Below are 20,015 nucleotides of genomic sequence, written 5' to 3'. Positions count from 1 at the left end.
CTATTAGCAGTGACAGAGGGCGTGCGTGCCTTTCCCTACAAACTCAGCGGCTTTCTTCTCGCTGCCCTGTTGGTGCAGCATCATTTGTGTACTCAAGATGGTCCCCTTAACTCAGGAAATTATAAAATTGGGAAAAAAAGTGAAAAAATAGGTCTCATTTTAGACACATCTTTTCCATCCCCATCAAATCTGATTACTTATTTCCCCATAGTTCAGGTTACATAGAAACTCTATTCAGACTAGAAGGCCCGTGAAATGTTTTCCAAATCAAGGTGAGAAACAAAACAAACCACAACTTGTAAAACATATTGGTCTGTGACTCAAAAATAGATCAATTGAAGCAAACCATGATGAACAAGACAAATGAAACTCAAACTGTTTCTTCATAAACTGAAAATTTTTTGAATAATTTTAGATTTACAGAAAGGTTGCAAAGATGATACAGAGAGTTCCCACTTACCCTTCATCCAATTTTCCCTAATGTTAACATCTTAAATTACTATGGTACATCTATGAAAACTAAGAAACCAACACTGGTACATTACTATCAAATAAACCCCAGATTTTATTCAGATTTCACCAGTTTCTCCACTAATACCCTTGTTCCCTTCCAGAGTCCCATCCTGGGTACCATATCTCATTTAATCGTCACATCTTCATCTCTTCTGGTCTGTGACAGCTTCTTTGTGTCTTACTGTTTTTTAGCTTGGACTGTTCTAACAGTAAATCCACATTTACTCCTGTGATTCAAAGATAAGACCACTGACTATTCCAGCAACTCACCTAATTTACAAATTCTGATCTGGATTTGTAAGGACTGAGCTTAACAAAATTCTGCTTTAAAACCACCTTATGGGCTTCCCTGGTGGCACAGTGGTTGAGAATCTGCCTGCCAATGCAGGGGACATGGGTTCGAGCCCTGGTCTGGGAAGATCCCACATGCCGCGGAGCAACTAGGCCCGTGAGCCACAACTACTGAGCCTGCACGACTGGAGCCTGTGCTCCGCAACAAGAGAGGCCGCGATAGTGAGAGGCCCGCGCACCGCGATGAAGAGTGGCCCCCACTTGCCACAACTAGAGAAAGCCCTCGCACAGAAACGAAGACCCAACACAGCCATAAATAAATAAATTAAAAATTTAAAAAAAAAAAAGATTAGTATGTTTAAAAAAAAAAAAAACACTTTATGACCAATCCCAGCCTCTAGAATGCTCGAAGTATTCTCCACTAACTCTCCCTTTTGAGCCACTACTCAGGGGGTGCCTTTCTCATGCCCAGCATGTTTTTGTGACCAGCGGGCTTCTCTGGTGGTCTTTTTGTGTTGGGCTTTGACAGTGGGATCCATAATGATTTGATTCAATCGTTCACTAAATGCTAGAATCCTTTCTACAACATCTGATAAGTGTTTACCAGGCCTGTGTGAACCCCACAGCCCCTATATGAACACTTCCAATGACAGGGCACTGATTACCTCCCGAGAGAATCCATTCTATCCTTTTTTGGACAGCCCCTATTGTTAGAAATGGCATTGTCAAAGTGAGCCCTGATCTGTTTCCTTGCAGTTTCTCTTCGTTGACCCTATTGCTATCTTCTAGAGAATCAAGTTATTGGATGGCAAGTAAGCTCCATCTCCAGTCCCACTCACTCCAGGGGCGTGGAGGGAGTCAGACACTTGGGTGGTCCAGCTTTGTTAAGATAGTATCACTTGGTAGGTGTCTGAATTGCGGCATGTGACTCAGCTGCTCTGGGCCTCATTGGATTATTGTGAAAATGAAATGAAGTAACGGATATGACAGCACCTGGCACATTGTCAGGCACAGAGAAGACTCTTAATACATGAGAGTTGGTCAGGATGATCAACTCCTGAATACCCAGAATGAAAAGTACCATTTATGTTGTATTATATTATTGTATTCTTTGCTCTTCCTCACAGCGGTGAATTCTAACTTTCCCTTCTTATTAACAAACATCCTTAAAGACTTGCTTTTATTTTTCTGTTGACTTTTTTTTCCTCGAGGTTTAATTAAGCTGTTACTGAACAGACCTCAAGTGTTAAATAACCTGAGAGGATCAGTTCCTAACATTCATGAATCCCATATATTGCCAACGTGTGAGATTAGTCATGGTAGTGGATGGGAGAATTTGGAAGGGATTAGCAAATACCCCTGCTAGTCAACAAAATATGCAAATGAGGCCCCCTCTTGTGGCATTGATCTCAGTCTCCATGGCAACACCAGGGTTAGCTGTGTACAGGGGAAGAAGTGATTTCAAAGCTGCAAAGTATGATAGAAATCACTGCAGTGGGCATCAAGGCGGAAAAAAAACCCAAAAAAAACCCTGAAACATATTTCCACTTCTTGAAGAAATTCATACAACTTCCTATAGGTTTTTACTTCCCTGAGCCTCTGCTACTGGAATGTTAATTGACAATGATATAAACAGAAAACAACAACAACAAGAAGTAGAAAAAGTCAGAAGTGATCCATGAAATCTGTAAGCCATCTGTTTGACCAAACAACTATAAATTAAGATTATTTGGGGCTTCCCTGGTGGCGCAGTGGTTAAGAATCCGCCTGCCAATGCAGGGGACACGGGTTCGAGCCCTGGTCCAGGAAGATCCCACATGCCTCAGAGCAACTAGCCGGCGAGCCACAACTACTGAAGCCCGTGCGCCTAGAGCCCGTGCTCTGCAACAAGAGAAGCCACCGCAATGAGAAGCCCGCTCACCGCAATGAAGACCCAACGCAGCCAAAAATAAATAAATAAATATTTTTTAAAAAAGAGAAAAGAATCAAAATAAAATAAAATAAAAATTAAAGAAAAAAAGATAATTTGCACATCTGAGTGTAGCAGGATTGTCTGGGTTAGGAGCCCAGTTCCAGCAGTCATTAGCTTAGCCAAAACTTTGACCTCATTGTACCTCATTGTCCTCTTTTGTAACATGGGGATAATAATCGTTCCTACCTCATAGGGTTGCTGTGATCATTCAGTAAGTCAACACGCGTAAAGTGTTTAGAACAGAGCCTGGTCCAGAGTAAAAGCTCCAAAAAATGCTAGCTTCTATTATCACTCCTCATCATTATTATTATTCCTGTTGGTTGGTCGTGATTCTGGAATAGAGACTGCCTTTCAATTTTATACACTGTGAAGAAAATACAGGGCGAGAAAGGTTATATTTTCCATTTTCTAATTTTGTTTGTGCTGAAAAAGACTTGGAAATGTCAGCCCTGGAGAGGTTTTATAGGTATTATCATTTTCAATTTCAATAAAACACTTAGGAAAATGGTAACTGTGATTCTGGTTGAGGCATGGGATCCAAGCAAAGCTGCATCATTGTTTAAACTCTCATCAAAATCTAGGAGCAGGCGGATGACTGTAAAATGGGATGTGATCAGAACTGAATTCATTTACCTCAGAAACCGAGTCACCTCTTGATCGAATTAATTTTAATATATATATTTAATATATATGTGTATTAAATATATTTATTAATTATATATAAATCTCTCCCTCTCTCTCTCTCTGAAAAACAAACCCAGGCCCCTGGACCCTCATGGGCCAATTTTCTTTGTGGTCTCAGCTCATTTCACCATGCCTCTGTCTGTTGGTTGACTAGGTTTCTAGTCCAAGCAGGATAATTACAGTAATTCAAGTTTGAATTTAACTGTCAGTGCTTACATTTGAGGGGAGATTATTCTAACAGATACTGGGCTACTTGCTTTGTGAGGTCAAAATTGTTGCTCCTTTTTTCTTTTCTTTTTTTTTTTTTTAATGCAAACAGAACTCCTGCGGATCGCTACCCAGTGGTTCAAAGATCAGCTCTGTGCTTTGTGACCACCTAGAGGGGCGGGATAGGGAGGGTGGGAGGGAGGGAGATGCAAGAGGGAAGAGATATGGGGACTTATGTATATGTATAACTGATTCACTTTGTTACAAAGCAGAAACTAACACACCATTGTAAAGCAATTATACTCCAATAAAGATGTTAAAAAAAAAAATCCTTTTGGAGTCAGCCTAGTGGAGCTGAAAGGGAAGGAGCCTAGGAGTCAGAAACCTGAGGTTGGAAACCCTGCTGGCCTCTGCTACCCTTTGACTTCTTCCTTCACTCCGCTGCACTTTGTTTTCCTGGATACCTTTTTGTAAGCAACTACACTGCCTCTTTGGAATGAGGCAGGGCCTAAACTGATCAATTAATAAATTAGGTGTGTGATGGTAGGCAAACCATGACCTCTTGGTGAGAAACAGTTTTCTGGTCTGTAAAATGGAGCCAATTGAAATCTCCTCTGGCTCCGTCACCAGTTCTTAAGCATATCAAATCAGACGATGGTTGTAAAAGGGCTCTGTCAGACCTTAACGTGTTGTATACTTCTGAAGAATTATTTTAATATGAAATATGGCAGAATATGGGCCAACCTAATTACCAACGTGATTTAACTTCTTTCCCTTTCACAAGGATCCAGTCGTTCCCGACTTATAGTTCGATGCCTGAACTATATAGTTCTTCTGTCTATGTGAAAACATGGCTACCTTCTAACATGCATTTGTAGGTGAACCTACTCTTATCAAAGTAGACCCGTCCTGCCTTTCAGTTTTCCAGATGCCTACTTTATAAAAAGAGAAAGGGACAGTTAGCTAATTCATTTAGCCAGGAAACAGTGATTTTATTGAGTCCCTACTCTGTGTAGCTGTGGGCATCCAGAGACGAAGTCCCAGTCCCTGCCGTGTTTGGTGGGCATGACAGACAAGTAGACGGAAAATGAACACTGTAAATGCCATAATAGCTATCTGTGTGGGTGCTATGAAGCAGAGAAGAAGAAACTGTCTTTACAGGGGGATTGTTGAGGGAGGTTTCCCAGGGGAGATCACGCCTGAAATAAATCTTAACGCGTTTGCTAGTGAGAGGGAAGAGAATTTTCAAAGCTATAGCAGTTGGAGTGGCTAAAGGGCTGGAAGGGCTGTCTTGGGGAAGGGAAGTCCTCTGGTATGGCTGAAATACAATGTGACTGAGGAAGGAAGGAAGGGTGACAAGGAAGTCTGGGACCTCATAATGGAAGGCTTGTCAGTGGAGAGCCGCCGGGAGTTGTTAACAGGGCGTGCATGATCAGATTTGTCTGTTAACATTGGAGCAGTGAGCAGAGAGGAGGCTATGGTGACATTCAGGCGAGAAATAAAACTGGAATAGGTGAAAGTCTTAACAGTAGGAATCTACAGAAGACAGTAAGAATACAGAACCTGCAGTACTTGGTTACTCCTTGGAAGTGAGGTGGGAAAGCGAAGGACACAGGATCATACCTAAGTTCCTGGCTTGATTGAGACGGTGGATGAATCCAGAAAGGAGTAGGCTACGAGAAACACATGTAATAGCCACATGGAATAAGAGAAGAGGAAGCAGTTTGGGGAGATGAGTTCAATTTCAGATTTGTTTAGTTCGAGGTCTGGCATTTGGGTAGAACTATCCATGTAGAGAGCTCAGAGGAGCTATCTGAGCTGATGAAAGTGTAGGGGAGGACAAAGTTTTCCTCAACCCTTTTGGGTTTCAGACCCAGCCTCAACCCTGGCTGGGTCTGAACAGCACACAAAGACAAATTAACAAGAGAAAAGCATACAAAATTACTTAGCGTCAGGTTTACGTGACCTAAGAGTCTTCATAAGGAAATGCAGACCAGAAGGAACAATTAGACCTGAGTATTTTTATGCTAGTTTTGATGAAGAATGGGCAGTCATGTAGAAATATAATAGTCCAAGGAATATGAGGTAAGTGTAGTAAACTGGGGGAAACTCAGCAAGGCCTTTGGAGATAATGACGCTCCTTTCCCCTGGGTACGAGAAGGGCACTTCTCACATGAAGGTTTTATGACGTGTGTCTGGGAAGAAGGGAGGATGGAAGGTCAGAGTGACTTTCCTGCTTTTGCTGTTTTCTCAAACTCCTTCAGCTTAACATTTTCAATGTGCCATATTTAGGGGCATCATGTCCTGAACTCCATCAAAAGCGATGGAAATTTCTGGAGTTGTTACAGTAGAAAAGGTAGTTATTTCCTACACTATTCATGAGGCTGGGTCCCTATCATATATCAAGAGTCAGCTAGGTGTCATCTCCTTTTAGAGGCCTTCCCTGACCTTCCAATCTCAATTAGTTTCTTTGGTATCACTCTCGACTAGCATTCTGTTCTTTTGTTTTCTAGCAGCAATCACAATTTATAACTACTTATTTATGTTTAAGAGTTCACTCTTTGGCTCTTCATGGGACTCTCGTGTCCATGTGAGCCCGATCACATCTGCCTTGTTCACTGCTGTATACCTACAACTCAGCCCGGCACATAGTAAGTACTCCAAGAATACTCGTTGAGTGGATGAATGAAGAGTAAATACCTACGAAGAGGAGAATGAGGGAGAAATTACACAGCTTAAGGCAGAATCCTAAGGAACTCAAATGGTCAGTAACAGGAAAAGGAGACTGCGAAGGAGCAGTCAAATATAGGTAGGAGGAAAACCAGGAGAACAGAGTCTCGGAGAAGCCTATGGAAGAATGTCAAGAAGAGAGTGGTCAATGGCATCCAATGCTGCTGAAGGGTTGTGTAAAGTAATGACTGAGAAGCAGTTATTGCATGTAACAAAAAAAAGGTTATTGATGATCTTAGTAAAAGCAATTTTAGTATTATGGTGGAAATAAAGTTTGAATCAGGACTTCTAGTCAATATGTTGAACTAAGGTCTTGCAGAAGCCCCTATCCTTCCATAAAAACATAGAAAAAGTGGATAAAATATAAGCATGTCTTTGACAATATGAAAGAAAATTCAAAATCAAAAAAGAAAAATTTCCAGGTGATAGAAACAAGGCAGCAATTCAAAGCCAAAGCAAAGTGCAACAGTTAAAGCTACATGGCCATCAAGAGTATTAGACCTGGATATATATCTTGGGGCTTAAGATGAAGCCACAGCCCTGACGCAGAGCCTTGAGCTTCCTGCATAAAGCTAGGAGCCAGAAGTCCTGTCCAGCTCATGATAAATCAGGACTCAAGGCCTGGGGATGCAGAAATATAGGTGGAGTGTCCATTCTGGGCCTAGAGTGTAAGAAATCAAAGCCCCACGTCTTAACTGATACTAAAAAGCTGGGAAATTAAAATTAAAAAACCGACTTCGATCCAGTGAAACCCAGAGAGTACTGGCAGAGAAAGAACACAAAATTGTAGAGATGGATAACTCCGGCTGAAGGTGAGCCCACAGTCAAATTTACAGAGCAAGAAGGGAAATAAGACACTGCAGGGGTAGTCAGAAGTGACAATAAACAGGGTGATCTGTATTCCAGAAAAGTTCTGTAATAAGGCAATATGAAAGAGACTTTAACATAAGCATCTTCAAAACGTTCCATAGGATAAAGGAAGGAATAGAATCCATAAGGTATAAACAGCACGCTGTGAAAAAAAATAGCAGACATATTAGAAAAGATGAAACAGACATTTTAAAAAGTATATATGTGTATGTATATATGTATACACATGCATGTATGTATATACATATATAATTTTTAATATGCTATATGTAATTTATATTATGTAATGTATAATACAGTATTTGTGTGTGCATCAGTGGAATAAAAACAAAATCAAGCAGTAGACTAAATCCAACTAGAGAGGGAATCGGTGAAGCACCCCGATTCTACAAAGTTAAAGAGACGGGACTAGGGGGCTTCCCTGGTGGCGCAGTGGTTGAGAATCTGCCTGCTAATGCAGGGGACACGGGTTCGAGCCCTGGTCTGGGAAGATCCCACATGCCGCGGAGCAACTAGGCCCGTGAGCCACAACTACTGAGCCTGCGCGTCTGGAGCCTGTGCTCCGCAACAAGAGAGGCCGCGATAGCGAGAGGCCCGCGCACCGCGATGAAGAGTGGCCCCCGCTCGCCGCAACTAGAGAAAGCCCTCGCACAGAAACGAAGACCCAACACAGCCAAAAATAAATTAATTAATTAATTAATTTAAAAAAAAGAGATGGGACTAGGAAAGAGAAGTAAGAAAGAATGGAGGAGAGAATGACGTCTCACATACACCTAATAGAAGCTTCAGAAGAAGAATAGAGATTTAAGGGGAAGCAGTAGATGAAGAGTTGATGGCTAAATTTCCAGAATTGAAGCAAAACAATTGAACAGTTGAAGGAGCATAAGAAGAGGAATGCAGTGAGTAGGAATATTTTTGACGTTTTAAATATATTCAAAGATCAACCAAATACTAGTTGTCCCTCTCTAAAAGGGATATTGAAATCTATAGGGAGGAATCGCCAGGAATATATACACACAGACACACACATAATATATGATAAAATTAGAGTGAATGGTGAATATGAAGAAGGGAAGTGGGTATTGTTGGTAAAGATGTGGGGTATTTGTTGCTGCACGCAGGCTCTCTCTAGTTGCGGCGAGCGGGGGCTACTCTTCGTTGCGGTGCGCGGGCTTCTCTTGCTGCGGAGCACAGGCTCTAGGCGCACAGGCTTCATTAGTTGCAGCACGTGGGCTCAGTAGTTGTGGCACACGGGCTTAGTTGCTCCGCGGCATGTGGAATCTTCGCGGAAGAGCACTCGAACCCGTGTCCCCTGCATCGGCAGGCGGATTCTTAACCACTGCACCACCAGGGAAGCCCTGCAGGGGACTTTTAAACTGAGGGATTCTCCAAAGCTGTTAGTTCCCTTGAAGCTACTTTGGCAGGCTGTTCTGTCATTTTAATGTCACCACTAGAGGCGCTCTTTTGTAGTACAATATAATATTGCCTCCATAAAATCTGTTAGAATGAGCCACTGGGGGGCAGGGGGTCATGAGGACATTATTAGTAATCATTAACCCAGCACCGATGAGAGGAGCTGAGAGTAGCTGTCTTATTGGAAAGCACTGACCCAGGGATGGGATATGGGGAAGGACAGTATTAATGAAGGAGAAGAATTAGGACAACCTGGATGCTAAAGTCTTATCTGCAAGAGCTGGGGCCTCATAAGGGCGGTGGGCATCTGGGCTGAGGTGCTGGCTTTACAGCATTGCCGGAAGCCTACACGGAGTGTACACACACACACACACACACACACACACACACACGTACATACAGCATGTTGTCTTGGTTCTTCTTATAATGAAATAGTGCACTGTTGTTTCCCTTAACAATTCTGTTTAAGTATATTTTTTTCAGACCAAAGGATACCAATATTCTGATAGAGAAAGTAGGCACTGGTATTTTAGCGGCAGGAAGAGGAACGAGTAAGTAGGAAGATTTTTTTCATTTGTTTTCAATATATTCAAACACTAACCAAATCCTACTTGTCCCTCTCCAATAGGAATACTGAAATCTACATAGAGGAATTACTAGGATTATCTGGCTTGGACAGTCATTTCCCCATAATCTTTAATTCATTTGTTAGCTTAAAGTTTTATCATCATCATCATAAAATTATTTAATAACTGCCCACACGCAAATCTCTGGTTGCTAAGCTCACCCCAGTTATTGCAGGAGGAGAATGCATGACTCACTGTGGCATACATGCCAATTTAATTTTCATTTTGATTGGCATCTTTCCAAAAGGATTACTTCTACTAAACCCTCTACTGATGGCAGTTGTAAATCGATAAACTACTGTACACTTGAACATCACCATTGACAATATTGTGCGGAACACGATCAGTGGGGAAGGGAAGACAGTTGGTTTACAAGCAAGAAATAAACAACTCACAAACGTCCATCAGAACCTCCACCTAGCACATTTTATTTCTCCCGATCCCCAGAATGCTTCACGACCATACCTGTAATCAATATTTCACAGAAAAGTACACTCCTGGAGAATGGTTACAATAGGGGATCAACTTGTTGCCAAGTGATTCAAAGTGTAGGGGCATCATAATCCAAGATTGTGTAAATCCTCTCACCTGAGGGGAAGTAATATAGCCTAGTAAGAACTCAGCACCAGGAGTCAGTTTAACCCAGGTTTGAAGTCTGGCTTTACCCGGTTTCATTCCCCGACTTCCTAGCCCTTTCTCATCCTCCAAAATCCATCTTTAGTGGGATGGTTTTGTGTGTGTGTGTGTGTGTGTGTTTTCTGAAGCTGGCGACTTCTGCCCACAGTTAGCTGTGCCTTCTTTTGCATGCTCCCAACACTTTGGACACTGGTACCACTCTTACTGTGCTTCATCACATTTGGTTTTAGTCATTTTATTTACTTCTCTTTCTCCTCCGCTTGAGGCCAGGGACAGTCACTGGAGAGGCAGTAGAGCAGTTTTAAGAACATGGGATGTAAGTCAGAATGCATGGATTTGAATCCTCCACTTCTTACCTGAATGAACTCATTAACCTCTTTTTGCCTCAGCTTCTTCATCTGTAGAATGGGGATAAGCCCATAAGGTGGTTGTTAAGTATTAAGTGAGTCAATAAGGGTAAGGTACTTAGAATAGTGCCAGGGATATAGTTAGTGCTCGATAAACCCATTGTAGCTATTCATACCTTTGCACCCCTTCAGGGTGTAGCTCGGTACATGGCAAATGGTTCTCAGTCGATTTTAAATGAATGAATGAACAATTTGGCCCAGGACAAATTCATTTAACTTCTCTTGCCTCAGATCTCTTCTCTAAAATGAGGTTGCTAATTGAGCATCAAGGCCCTTGTTATGAAATCAGCTTCTCAAATTGCTTGAGGTCTTCAGTGGTTACAGGAGAAGTTAGTAAATAATTTCAATCTGTTGATTATACTTTTAGCTGTTTGTCAGAAGGGAAAAGTTAGAGCAAATTAGTTAGAATGGATACTGGAGAAACCCCTGATTGCAAAAGAATAGTCATGGGCGTCAGAGCATGGAAGTGAATACATTGTGTGTAATATTTTTCTCTCTTTTGGCTGAACTCAAGCTTCCTGTAGCTGGAAGCAGATGGCACAAAAATGCTTACAGTGTGGAAAGCCAGTTTTCCCTGTATGAAAAGAACTGAGAGAATTGGGAGTAGCTTTAACTTCTTGTCTCCACTAAGTAGGGGAGAAGGAAAAGTCTGGGAAATGTCTTTTGGGTCTCATAGCATTCCAAAACCCCAGATTACCTGAGTCAGACCAGGCCCTGGTGTCAAAGTACTCCCTGGGCTGAGAAACCCAGAATAGCATTAAGCAGTGATTTATAATCATTGAATTTTAGTGAGAAAGGTAGTGAAGTTTTCTTTAAATATCACTCTAAGAAGTTATGAACTACGCTAATAAATATGCATAGGTCATATCTATTCTTGTTTGTTTCATAATTCACTTTTGTTTTTTTTAAAAAGAGAAAAAAACATAACTGAGTTGAAAAGCATGCCATATTCCATCTTTTTCTGTTAACCAAGCCAAGAGATAGCCATATCCGAGCACCACTGTTTAGCGACCCAAATTCCAAACCCGGTGCCAAGAAGAAAAAGGGCTGGCCTTGTACACATAACATTGTATTGGCTGAGGATCTTTAGTTTAAATATGGGCACTGCCACCTACGTACAGGCCAGGAAACCATAGATATATCGCTTAGTCTCTCTAGACTGCCCTCTCCTCTTCTGTAAAATGGCAGTAATGACAACACCTACCTTACAGGTTGTTGTAAGGATTAAGTTGCTTATCCAATTATAACCACAGTATTTATTGAGTGTTATCACCATTTGAAACACCAGTTTGGGCAAAAAAAAAAAAAAAAAAAAAAAACACAAAACCCAAACCAAAAAAACAAATGAACAACAACTAAAGCCCAAATTCTGGCTGCTGTCTGAAAAAAGACGTGTTAAGACTTAATCCTGAGAGAGCACTGAAGTAGTTTCCCATACCTCTCTGCTCTTTTCAAAGATGGCAACTCTTGACAGGAAGTTGATGGAAACAGTGCCATTGGCAAATAGGAAATCAATCCAGAGTTCCTTATACTGGTTGTGAATCCTGCCCCCCTATGCTAAGTAACAGTGAACATTAGATCATTTGTAAACACTGCATTCCCTTCCACACATCTTGAGTTTAGGTCACCTTCCTCCAGAAATCCTATTTCCTGAAACAGCTTAGATCCAGAAAAATGACTGTCTGCTTCTGCCTCAAATCCTCCATTATTTTTTTCCCCTAGCTTTTCATTTAGATTACTTAGTTCACTGGGCAAGAAATGAACCCAGTGTTACAGATATTTTGCCTCTGAGTTTTGCACATTTCTCGTCTGCCATAAGTGTTTCATCATAGAAACACCTCATTTATGTTTGTTAGCCACCAGTCAGCTCATAAAATAGCAACTGTTCCTTCAAGATCTTCAAATATTATTGAATAAAACTAAATTGATCTCAGAGAAGCTGGTGCTTTTGCTGGCTCTGGATGCTCTGTCACCACTGGGGCAAACCATGTAGTGAAGAATAAATGTATTGTATGTACAAAGTATTACCCACACGTTAAACGAGAGAAACTTTAGGAAATGGGTGTGACTGCCTTGACCCACATGTTCCGAGTTCACCCAATATGATCTTCCAAAGGCAAAGACACTAGTTATCTCCATGCCCCATCAGACAGGACCTTACGCTTTCTCAGTAATGGTGTTGCTACCCTTTTCCTCGTGACCCCTTCTTGGTTGCAGGTCATGGGTATGTGAATAGTAGTGTAGTTTTAATGACAGAATGAGAGCCTTGAGCCCACGTATCCACCAAGGTAGATAAGGTTTCTGTTGTAGTCACAAAAGCTTCTATAGGAAAATCAGCAATCAGCTATGGTATTTGACAACCCTTCCTGAAAAGAATGTTTTCCTTGTACAAAACTTCAATCCCCACATCTTGAAGCTTAAGCTCATTTTCTTGTGATCCTTCCTCTCTCCGAATGATCAAGGGAGAAACTTCCACCCCAGCAATCCGATATTTTTCTCCAGGTTTTCTTTTTCTTTCTTTTTTTTTTTTAACATCTTTATTGCAGTATAATTGCTTTATGGTGTGTTAGTTTGTGCTTTATAACAAAGTGAATCAGCTATACATATACGTATATCCCCGTATCTCCTCCCTCTTGTGTCTCCCTCCCACCCTCCCTATCCCACCCCTCTAGGTGGTCACAAGGCACCGAGCTGATCTCCCTGTGCTATGCGGCTGCTTCCCACTAGCTATCTATTTTACATTTGGTAGTGTATATATGTCCATGCCACTCTCTCACTTTGTCCCAGCTTACCCTTCCCCCTCCCCGTGTCCTCAAGTCCATTCTCTACGTCTGCATCTTTATTCCTGTCCTGCCCCTAGGTTCTTCAGAACATTTTTTTTTTTTAGATTCCATATATGTATGTTAGCATACGATATTTGTTTTTCTCTTTCTGACTTACTTCACTGTGTATGACAGACTCTAGGTCCATCCACCTCACTACAAATAACTTAATTTCGTTTGTTTTTATGGCTGAGTAATATTCCATTGTATATCTGTGCCACTTCTTCTTTATCCATTCATCTGTTGATGGGCACTTAGGTTGCTTCCATGTCCTCTCCAGGTTTTCTTGATTAAAATGACCAAGCAGGTAATCAGGGGCCTTGAACTCTTGATGTTGCAGCTGCTATGGCTAATTAAAATGGCAAAGAGCTGAATTCATAGATATGATTAATACCATCAGGGTGCTTTATGGTTTTAATGTTCATAAATTATGACTGCACAATGAAATTTTTATATGGGTTATAGGATTTTTCCTCTTAAGGATCAGAATTAATTAGTGTGTTCCCAATTGATTTTATTTATTTATTTATCTATCTATTTATTTATTTATTTGATTTAAATATAAACCAGAGGTGGCTTCAGGACATTCTATAGCGTAAGTATTTAGAGAATGATCTCAGAAAGGGGACATAATGAAGACCAACCCCACTATTCTACAGCAGCACAAGCCTAGGGTTCCCTGGCTTTTCATTCTGAATGCAAATCAGGAGAGCCAATCAATTGCCAAAAAACTGATTCTGGAGATCTTTGTTTCTGAAGCATAATTCCCCTAAATGATCTGACTAGGAGAGACTCTCTGCCAGCTAATAAATTTGTCAGGTTATGTTACAGAATACAGTAGTCATTCTTTCTGTCTCTAGAATTCCAGTGTGACATTGACGAGATTTCCTTAAATTTCATTTTTCTTCCTGGTTGGAGTTAAGTGGCCGGAGCCTTTGCTAATGGCGTTTCTCTAATCTCCTCATTTGTATTTCTATCCAGTCGTTTCTCTCGGCTTTTGGACATAATTAAATAGATGACAAAAGGTGGTACTTGCTGCCCAGTCTCCTCAATACCCCCTCTGCTGCCCTACTCAGTTACCAGCCGGATCCCCGTGTTGCTTGACCGTGGTGCACTTGAACCTGCCCCCCTTCCCTCCCTTTGAGCTCATCATCAGTCCTTGACGTGGTAACTAACTGGTCACTGAGATGTTCTGATGGACTGTCAGTGAAGTTGGAGAGCCAACTGGCAAGTGGCTCTGAGTATGTTTATCTTCGTGGAGGAAGGGTGTTTGAAATCTTTTCAGAGTTTCAGAAAGACAGCCCGTTCCTTCTTGCTCAGAAAGTAAGTACTGAGGCTGCTCCTGATTAGGCTGTGTGAATTCTCTCGTTTTTACTCATCACAGTCACATCTGTTTGGGTTTCTGCCTCTCTCCTGGAGATGCCTCTTGAGAGCAGGTCCCCCCAGCTTCTTTCCAGCTCCGCCAAGGCCTGCCAAGAGAGATTGGCAGACAACAATCAGCATTCTCTGCTCTGATAACTCACATAACTCTCCCTGAAAAGAATGCCAAAGCCTGCTTCTCAAGTGAACCCATGAGGAATGGAGCCGAAGAGACTCATATTTTTCTTGGGGATCCCATGTGGAGTTTATATTCCGATGGGACGGGAAGAGAAAGGGCAGAGGGCAAGTATGAGGAGGGCAAGATGAAGAGGTAGGAGGAAGATGGCAAGATGCCATCTTGAGGGCAAGATGAAGAGGTAGGGGCACAGGCAGAAAAATCGTAGGCTCCCAGGGCCCAAAAGGCTTTCCAGAACATCTCATCCAGAGGTCTTCAAATGTTTTGTTTTTAGTAGTGGAATCTTTTGATTTTTATCTTTTTCATAAGAAATCACACAATGAGTCCCAGTATATAAAAGAGAGGAAAGAAGTGCTCTGGTTGAAACACGGGTGAGGGAACTTACCTCTGTGTACTCTTAGGGCTCTGCAGGATACGATTTGAAAGCCATTCATCAAGTCTCAAGGATGATTTTAAAGATGGGGAAACTTGGACTTCCCTGGTGGTCCAGTGGTTAAGACTCCATGCTCCCAATGCAGGGGGCCTGGGTTCGATCCCTGGTCGGGGAACTAGATCCCACATGCCACAACTGAGAGCCTGCATGCTGCAACTAAGAGGTCCCGCATGCTGCAACTAAGATCTGGCCTAGCCAAATCAATAAATAAGTATTTTTTAAAAATAAATAAAGGTGGGAAAAATGAAGCCCCAACGGGAGATATGACATGTCCAAGGTCACACAGCCAGTTAGTGGTAGAGACAGGATTCAAAGGTATGCCTCCTGTCTCCCAGGCTAGAACTCTTGGTGAGTTGACTTGGAGAAAGGAGCCAAGGATGCTTTCTTCCTGAATCTGATGGAGGAGAGAGCTTGGTGGATAGGGCAGTGGGGAGCAAAGGTCTGGGAGGAGCTGCAGCGAGTAGGCCCACCTAGCATAGAGGAGTTGGGAGCCTCGGAGTTAAGCAGGAAGAATTGAAACTCTGGATGTGCAGGAGATCCAGGAAGTTCCCTAACAAGGGTGCGGGGTCAACTGGTAGGAACAGAGCAAGACGGGAGAAAAAGGCACTTTGGAAGTGTCAGAGGAATGTTCTTTATTCATCCTCCTACTGAAATGTCATGCTGCTGGCCTGGGGTGGCAGTAAGACAGAAAGGAAAGGCAAAATATGCTTCTCTAGGGTGGCCTGCGAGTCTTTCTTTCATTATTGCCTTCCCAAGATGAATAGGGTTTTGGGACTTCCCTGGCGGTCCAGTGGTTAAGACTTTGCCTTCCAATGCAGGGGGTGTAGGTTCAATCCCTGGTCGGGGGAGCTAGGATCCCACATGCCTCGCGGCCATAAAACAGAAGCAATATTGTAACAAATTCAATAAAGACTTAAAAAAAATTGTCCACATCAAAAAAATCTTTTAAAAATAAAAAGATGAATGGGGTTTTAGCACAGATCTGCCTTGAGGGTTTCAGAGTTATATTCACACTCTTCTCTGAGAGCACCTGAGAAATACACATGAGAGTTAGGAAAGGATGAAAATATCTGCTTCATTAGTGGTTAAAGTGATTGTACGATACAGTTTGGACCCAAAGTCAAAATGGCTTTCATTCAGTCCCTCCCCGCCGTCCCCTGCCCACCACGATCCCTCTCCAGTGACAGGCCTCTGTGAGTTCTCTCACTGAAGGAGACAGGAGAACACATGTGGTCTGTAGGCAGACACACCACAGAGAGTTAGTGCCTCTACCTCTAGTCTCACCCATCACACGTCATTCGTTTTCCTGCCCATGGAGTTGAAAGAATAAAGGGGGGATATAAATAGGCAGAAGTACATTTTATGGGCTGACAGGGACATGGGACAGAGAGAGAGTCTGGTTCCCCCATACCTCTCATTTTTCAAGAGACGTTAGAGCAAGAAAGATATCTATAAACACCCATAGAATCATTTGGTTGTCAGCTTTGACCCAGTGGTTCCATGCTCATGGCATAGAGTTTAATTTTCTAATGTGTTAAAAAAAAAAAAAAAGCCTGGGGTGGTGGGTAGGGGTTAGTGACAGAGCTGGTGTATTTACATGTTTGTGTTTGTGACTTTGTAATGATGTGCCCCCTCCTCTTCATTATATATTCCTGAAGTCTTCTTCGTGCCTGTCTACCTCAAATACCCACCTGAAAATACCTTGTGAATGGCATTTGGACAAGCAAACAATGAGTGCTCTCCCGGTGGAGAAGCGGAGGAAAGAGCGTGGGAAAGCCGTCCTCATTTTCTCAGTACCATTCCCTCATTCTTCCCAAGTTCTGTCCCTTGCCTGAATCAGAACTCTGTCTTTCTTTAGCTTTGTCATGCCTGCTTTGGTTCAAGGTCCCTAGAGAGAAGCAAGAGGAAAGAAAGAAAAAAAAAAAAAAAAGGCCCTTGGAGTTGGTACTCAGGAGAAGGTAAAAACACGGCCAGTGAGTAGGAGTCTCTTAACTGTCCGTCCCACACCCCAAATATTTGGTCCTGGTCACAGCTCCTTTTGACCCCTCTTTTGGTGAGATTATTTCCCTTCGTGGTACTTGGAATTCAAATCACATACATTCTGAGCCAGGGAACATCTTCCTACCCTTCAGAATCAGTATCGATCAGTCATTTGTCAATTATTTTCAATAAACTTGTATTGAGCATAACTCATGTGACAGGAGCTGTGCCAGGAGGTGGGAATATAGTGGTGACCAAGCCCCAGTCCCAATTTTTAAGATGTTCAGAGTTCCGTGGGAGCAGACCAGGGTTTTTCTCCTGTGAATTCAAGTCTGAAGATACTTCGATGGGCTTGAGGTGCTAAAACTCTCCTACCTTGTCCTCCCTTTTCTTTTGGGAAAGTGCAAAGCACAAAGGAGCGGTAGACTAACCTGCAGGGAATTTCAGACCGTTGGGCATCATTCTCCTGTATCTATCCATTTCAGTCCCTGCGCCCTCACCCCCGCCCACCTTAGCAGACACATAATCGTGCTTCTGACAGGGCAAGAGACACTTCAAGATTGGGGAAAGGCGGAAGGGAGGTGGCAGCAGCTGATGGGCTAAGAAGCCTGAAAGAGTTCAGTTTCTTAGTTGAGGTTCAGGCAAAAGAGCTCAGGAAAGGACCAGAGTCTAGGCATTTGCTTTTGCATCTGTATCAATTCTGAAAAGATCTGAAAAGGGGTGGAGGTCCAGTAAACAGAGCATAGTGGTAGCTCCACGTTGGAGCAGACTTACTATTGGGGGGCTTCCTTTCTGGCATCAGAAATCAAGTAACATAGTAAAACAATCATGTCTGTTTGAAGGGAGGGATGTGGACGGACTATTCTTTTTGTTACATTTGACCTCAAAATTCCTTCTTTCTTCTCCAGATTAAAATATAGAACAGGGAAGGGACAGAACTTGTGAATTGAGTGAAGTGAGCAACAAGCCAGACTCGATTCCTGAATTGGAGGGAGGCAGGCTGCCTGAGCTTGAGGAGCGGGGGGTGGGGGTGGGGGTGGGGGTGGGGGGGGAGTTAGGATATTGGAGACGCGCCAGAGCTTAAATAAAGAGGCTCAGCTCTGCATTTCCCAGATGCTGCTTATGGTACACGACCCAAGCTCTTTGTTTGGATCCCAAAGCCGAACAGAATGATGAGGGGGCGCCTTCTGTTTTGTGGAGAGGAAAGACGGGGTTCGGGCCGCACAAATTGGCCTGAAATGAAAAGTCAGCAGAAACCCGCGGGGGGCAGCGCGGCGTGCGGGCGCAGCTCTGCAGTGCGTTCTGCCGCTGCTGCTGCTGCTGCCGCCGCGGCCGCGGGGGCTAAACCGGGCTGCGAGCCCCGGCCTCCTTCCTCTACCGCTACAAGTGTCGCCATGCGACAACCCTCAGCGAGGCTGTGTTTGGAGGGGAGTGGGTGTTGCGAGTCCGAGCCTGGGGCGGGGGCTCCAGCCCGGGCGTAACCTGGCCGGCTGAGAGTCACACACTAACGGAACATCCCACTCCGCCGCCCCCATCTCCGAGCAAGCCCCGGCTCCTCCAACCCAACTGCCTCATCCCGGTGCCTCCTCCATCACTGTTTCCTCCCGGAGCTCCTTCGGGGAAGAGGAGGACAGAAGGGTTTGGGAGATTGAGCCCCTACAGGTGTAAGCCCGAGCGGCCCGCCGGGGACTTGGGGGGTGGGGCGGGTGGGGGCGGCCCGCGGCAGGGAGCCAGCGGGCTGGGCTCCGGGAGGGAGGGGCCGCCGGGGGAGGGGGCCGCGGGAGGCCGTCGCGCTCTTCCGGAGGGTGCCTGCGGCGACAGAATTCCTATACTGAGTCTGTGCCGCGCCCAGAGCAGCAGCGGCGGCAGCGGCGGCAGCGAAGATGCAAGGCCATTACCTGTTTGAGCCCCGTCGGAAAGCTGGCACAGGCCAACTTTTCCCGATCGGCAGGCCAAGAAGTTGCAAGGACTAGTCGGAGGCTCGGAGGGGCCAGGGCGAGGGCGCGCCCCCCCCCGCGCGCTTCCTCCATCCCCCCCTCCCTGCTGCCGCCCGCGCTCCCGGCCTCTCTCCCGCCCGCGCTCCCTCCCTCCGCCTGCCTCCCTCCTCCGGCCCCCGCCGCGCGGCACCGGGCGGTGGGTGCCGCCAAACTCCGACCCGAGCCACTTGGACTCGCACAGTGTCCTCGGGGCGCAGGGGCCGAGCGCACGCACTCGCGCAGCTCTGCCTCCGCCTGGCAGTCTCGCCCGCGATCCCGGCCCGGGGCTGTGGCGTCGGCTCGGACCCAGGCAGCCGGCAGCCCGCGCGGGATCCGGACCACCGCCGGAGGAGCTCGGCCGGCATGCTGAGCCCCCTCCTCGGCTGAAGCCCGAGCGCGGAGAAGCCCGGGCAGGCGCCGGCTCCGGAGACGCAGGCGGCGGAGGCGCGAGACCGAGCGGACGAGCGGCGGAGGAGCGGGAGGAGGAGGCGAGCCCGGAGAGGGGCCGGGAAGGAAGTGGTGGTGGTGGGCGTCGTGGCCATGGCGGCGGCTATCGCCAGCTCGCTCATCCGGCAGAAGCGACAAGCCCGGGAGCGCGAGAAATCGAACGCCTGCAAGTGTGTCAGCAGCCCCAGCAAAGGCAAGACCAGCTGCGACAAAAACAAGTTAAACGTCTTTTCCCGGGTCAAACTCTTCGGCTCCAAGAAGAGGCGCAGAAGGAGACCAGGTTGGAAGGGGCTCTTGGCTGGCTTTTTCGGCCCCCCGTACTTTACGGGTGTGGAGGGGGCTGGGGGGCGTGGATGGAAGCGGAGGTGAGTTTGTCGGCGGCCCATCTAGTGCGGATGTGGCCACCTAGCCGGTGTGCGTGCGTGGGAAGCGATCGCTTTCTCGCCTCCTTCG

The 20,015-nt window shown here is 44.8% G+C and overlaps 1 protein-coding gene across 3 annotated transcripts in view; it reads left to right on the top strand.

Moving 5' to 3' along the window:
* FGF13 (fibroblast growth factor 13) overlaps positions 1-20,015 on the top strand; it is a 494,276-nt gene that overhangs the window by 408,050 nt on the left and 66,211 nt on the right. The window contains exon 1 of one of the 3 annotated variants that reach the window (XM_061178046.1): positions 19,351-19,842. The exons of the other annotated variants lie outside the window; for them this stretch is intronic. Coding sequence (XP_061034029.1) covers positions 19,656-19,842 — 187 coding nt within the window. The 5' untranslated portion in view covers positions 19,351-19,655. Of the gene's footprint in view, positions 1-19,350; positions 19,843-20,015 lie in introns of those variants that run through there. 3 annotated transcript variants of the gene reach the window in all.

Source organism: Eubalaena glacialis, chromosome X (genome assembly GCF_028564815.1).
Source record: "Eubalaena glacialis isolate mEubGla1 chromosome X, mEubGla1.1.hap2.+ XY, whole genome shotgun sequence".
NCBI classification, from domain to species: domain Eukaryota; kingdom Metazoa; phylum Chordata; class Mammalia; order Artiodactyla; family Balaenidae; genus Eubalaena; species Eubalaena glacialis.
This window is presented reverse-complemented; position numbering and strand designations above follow the sequence as displayed.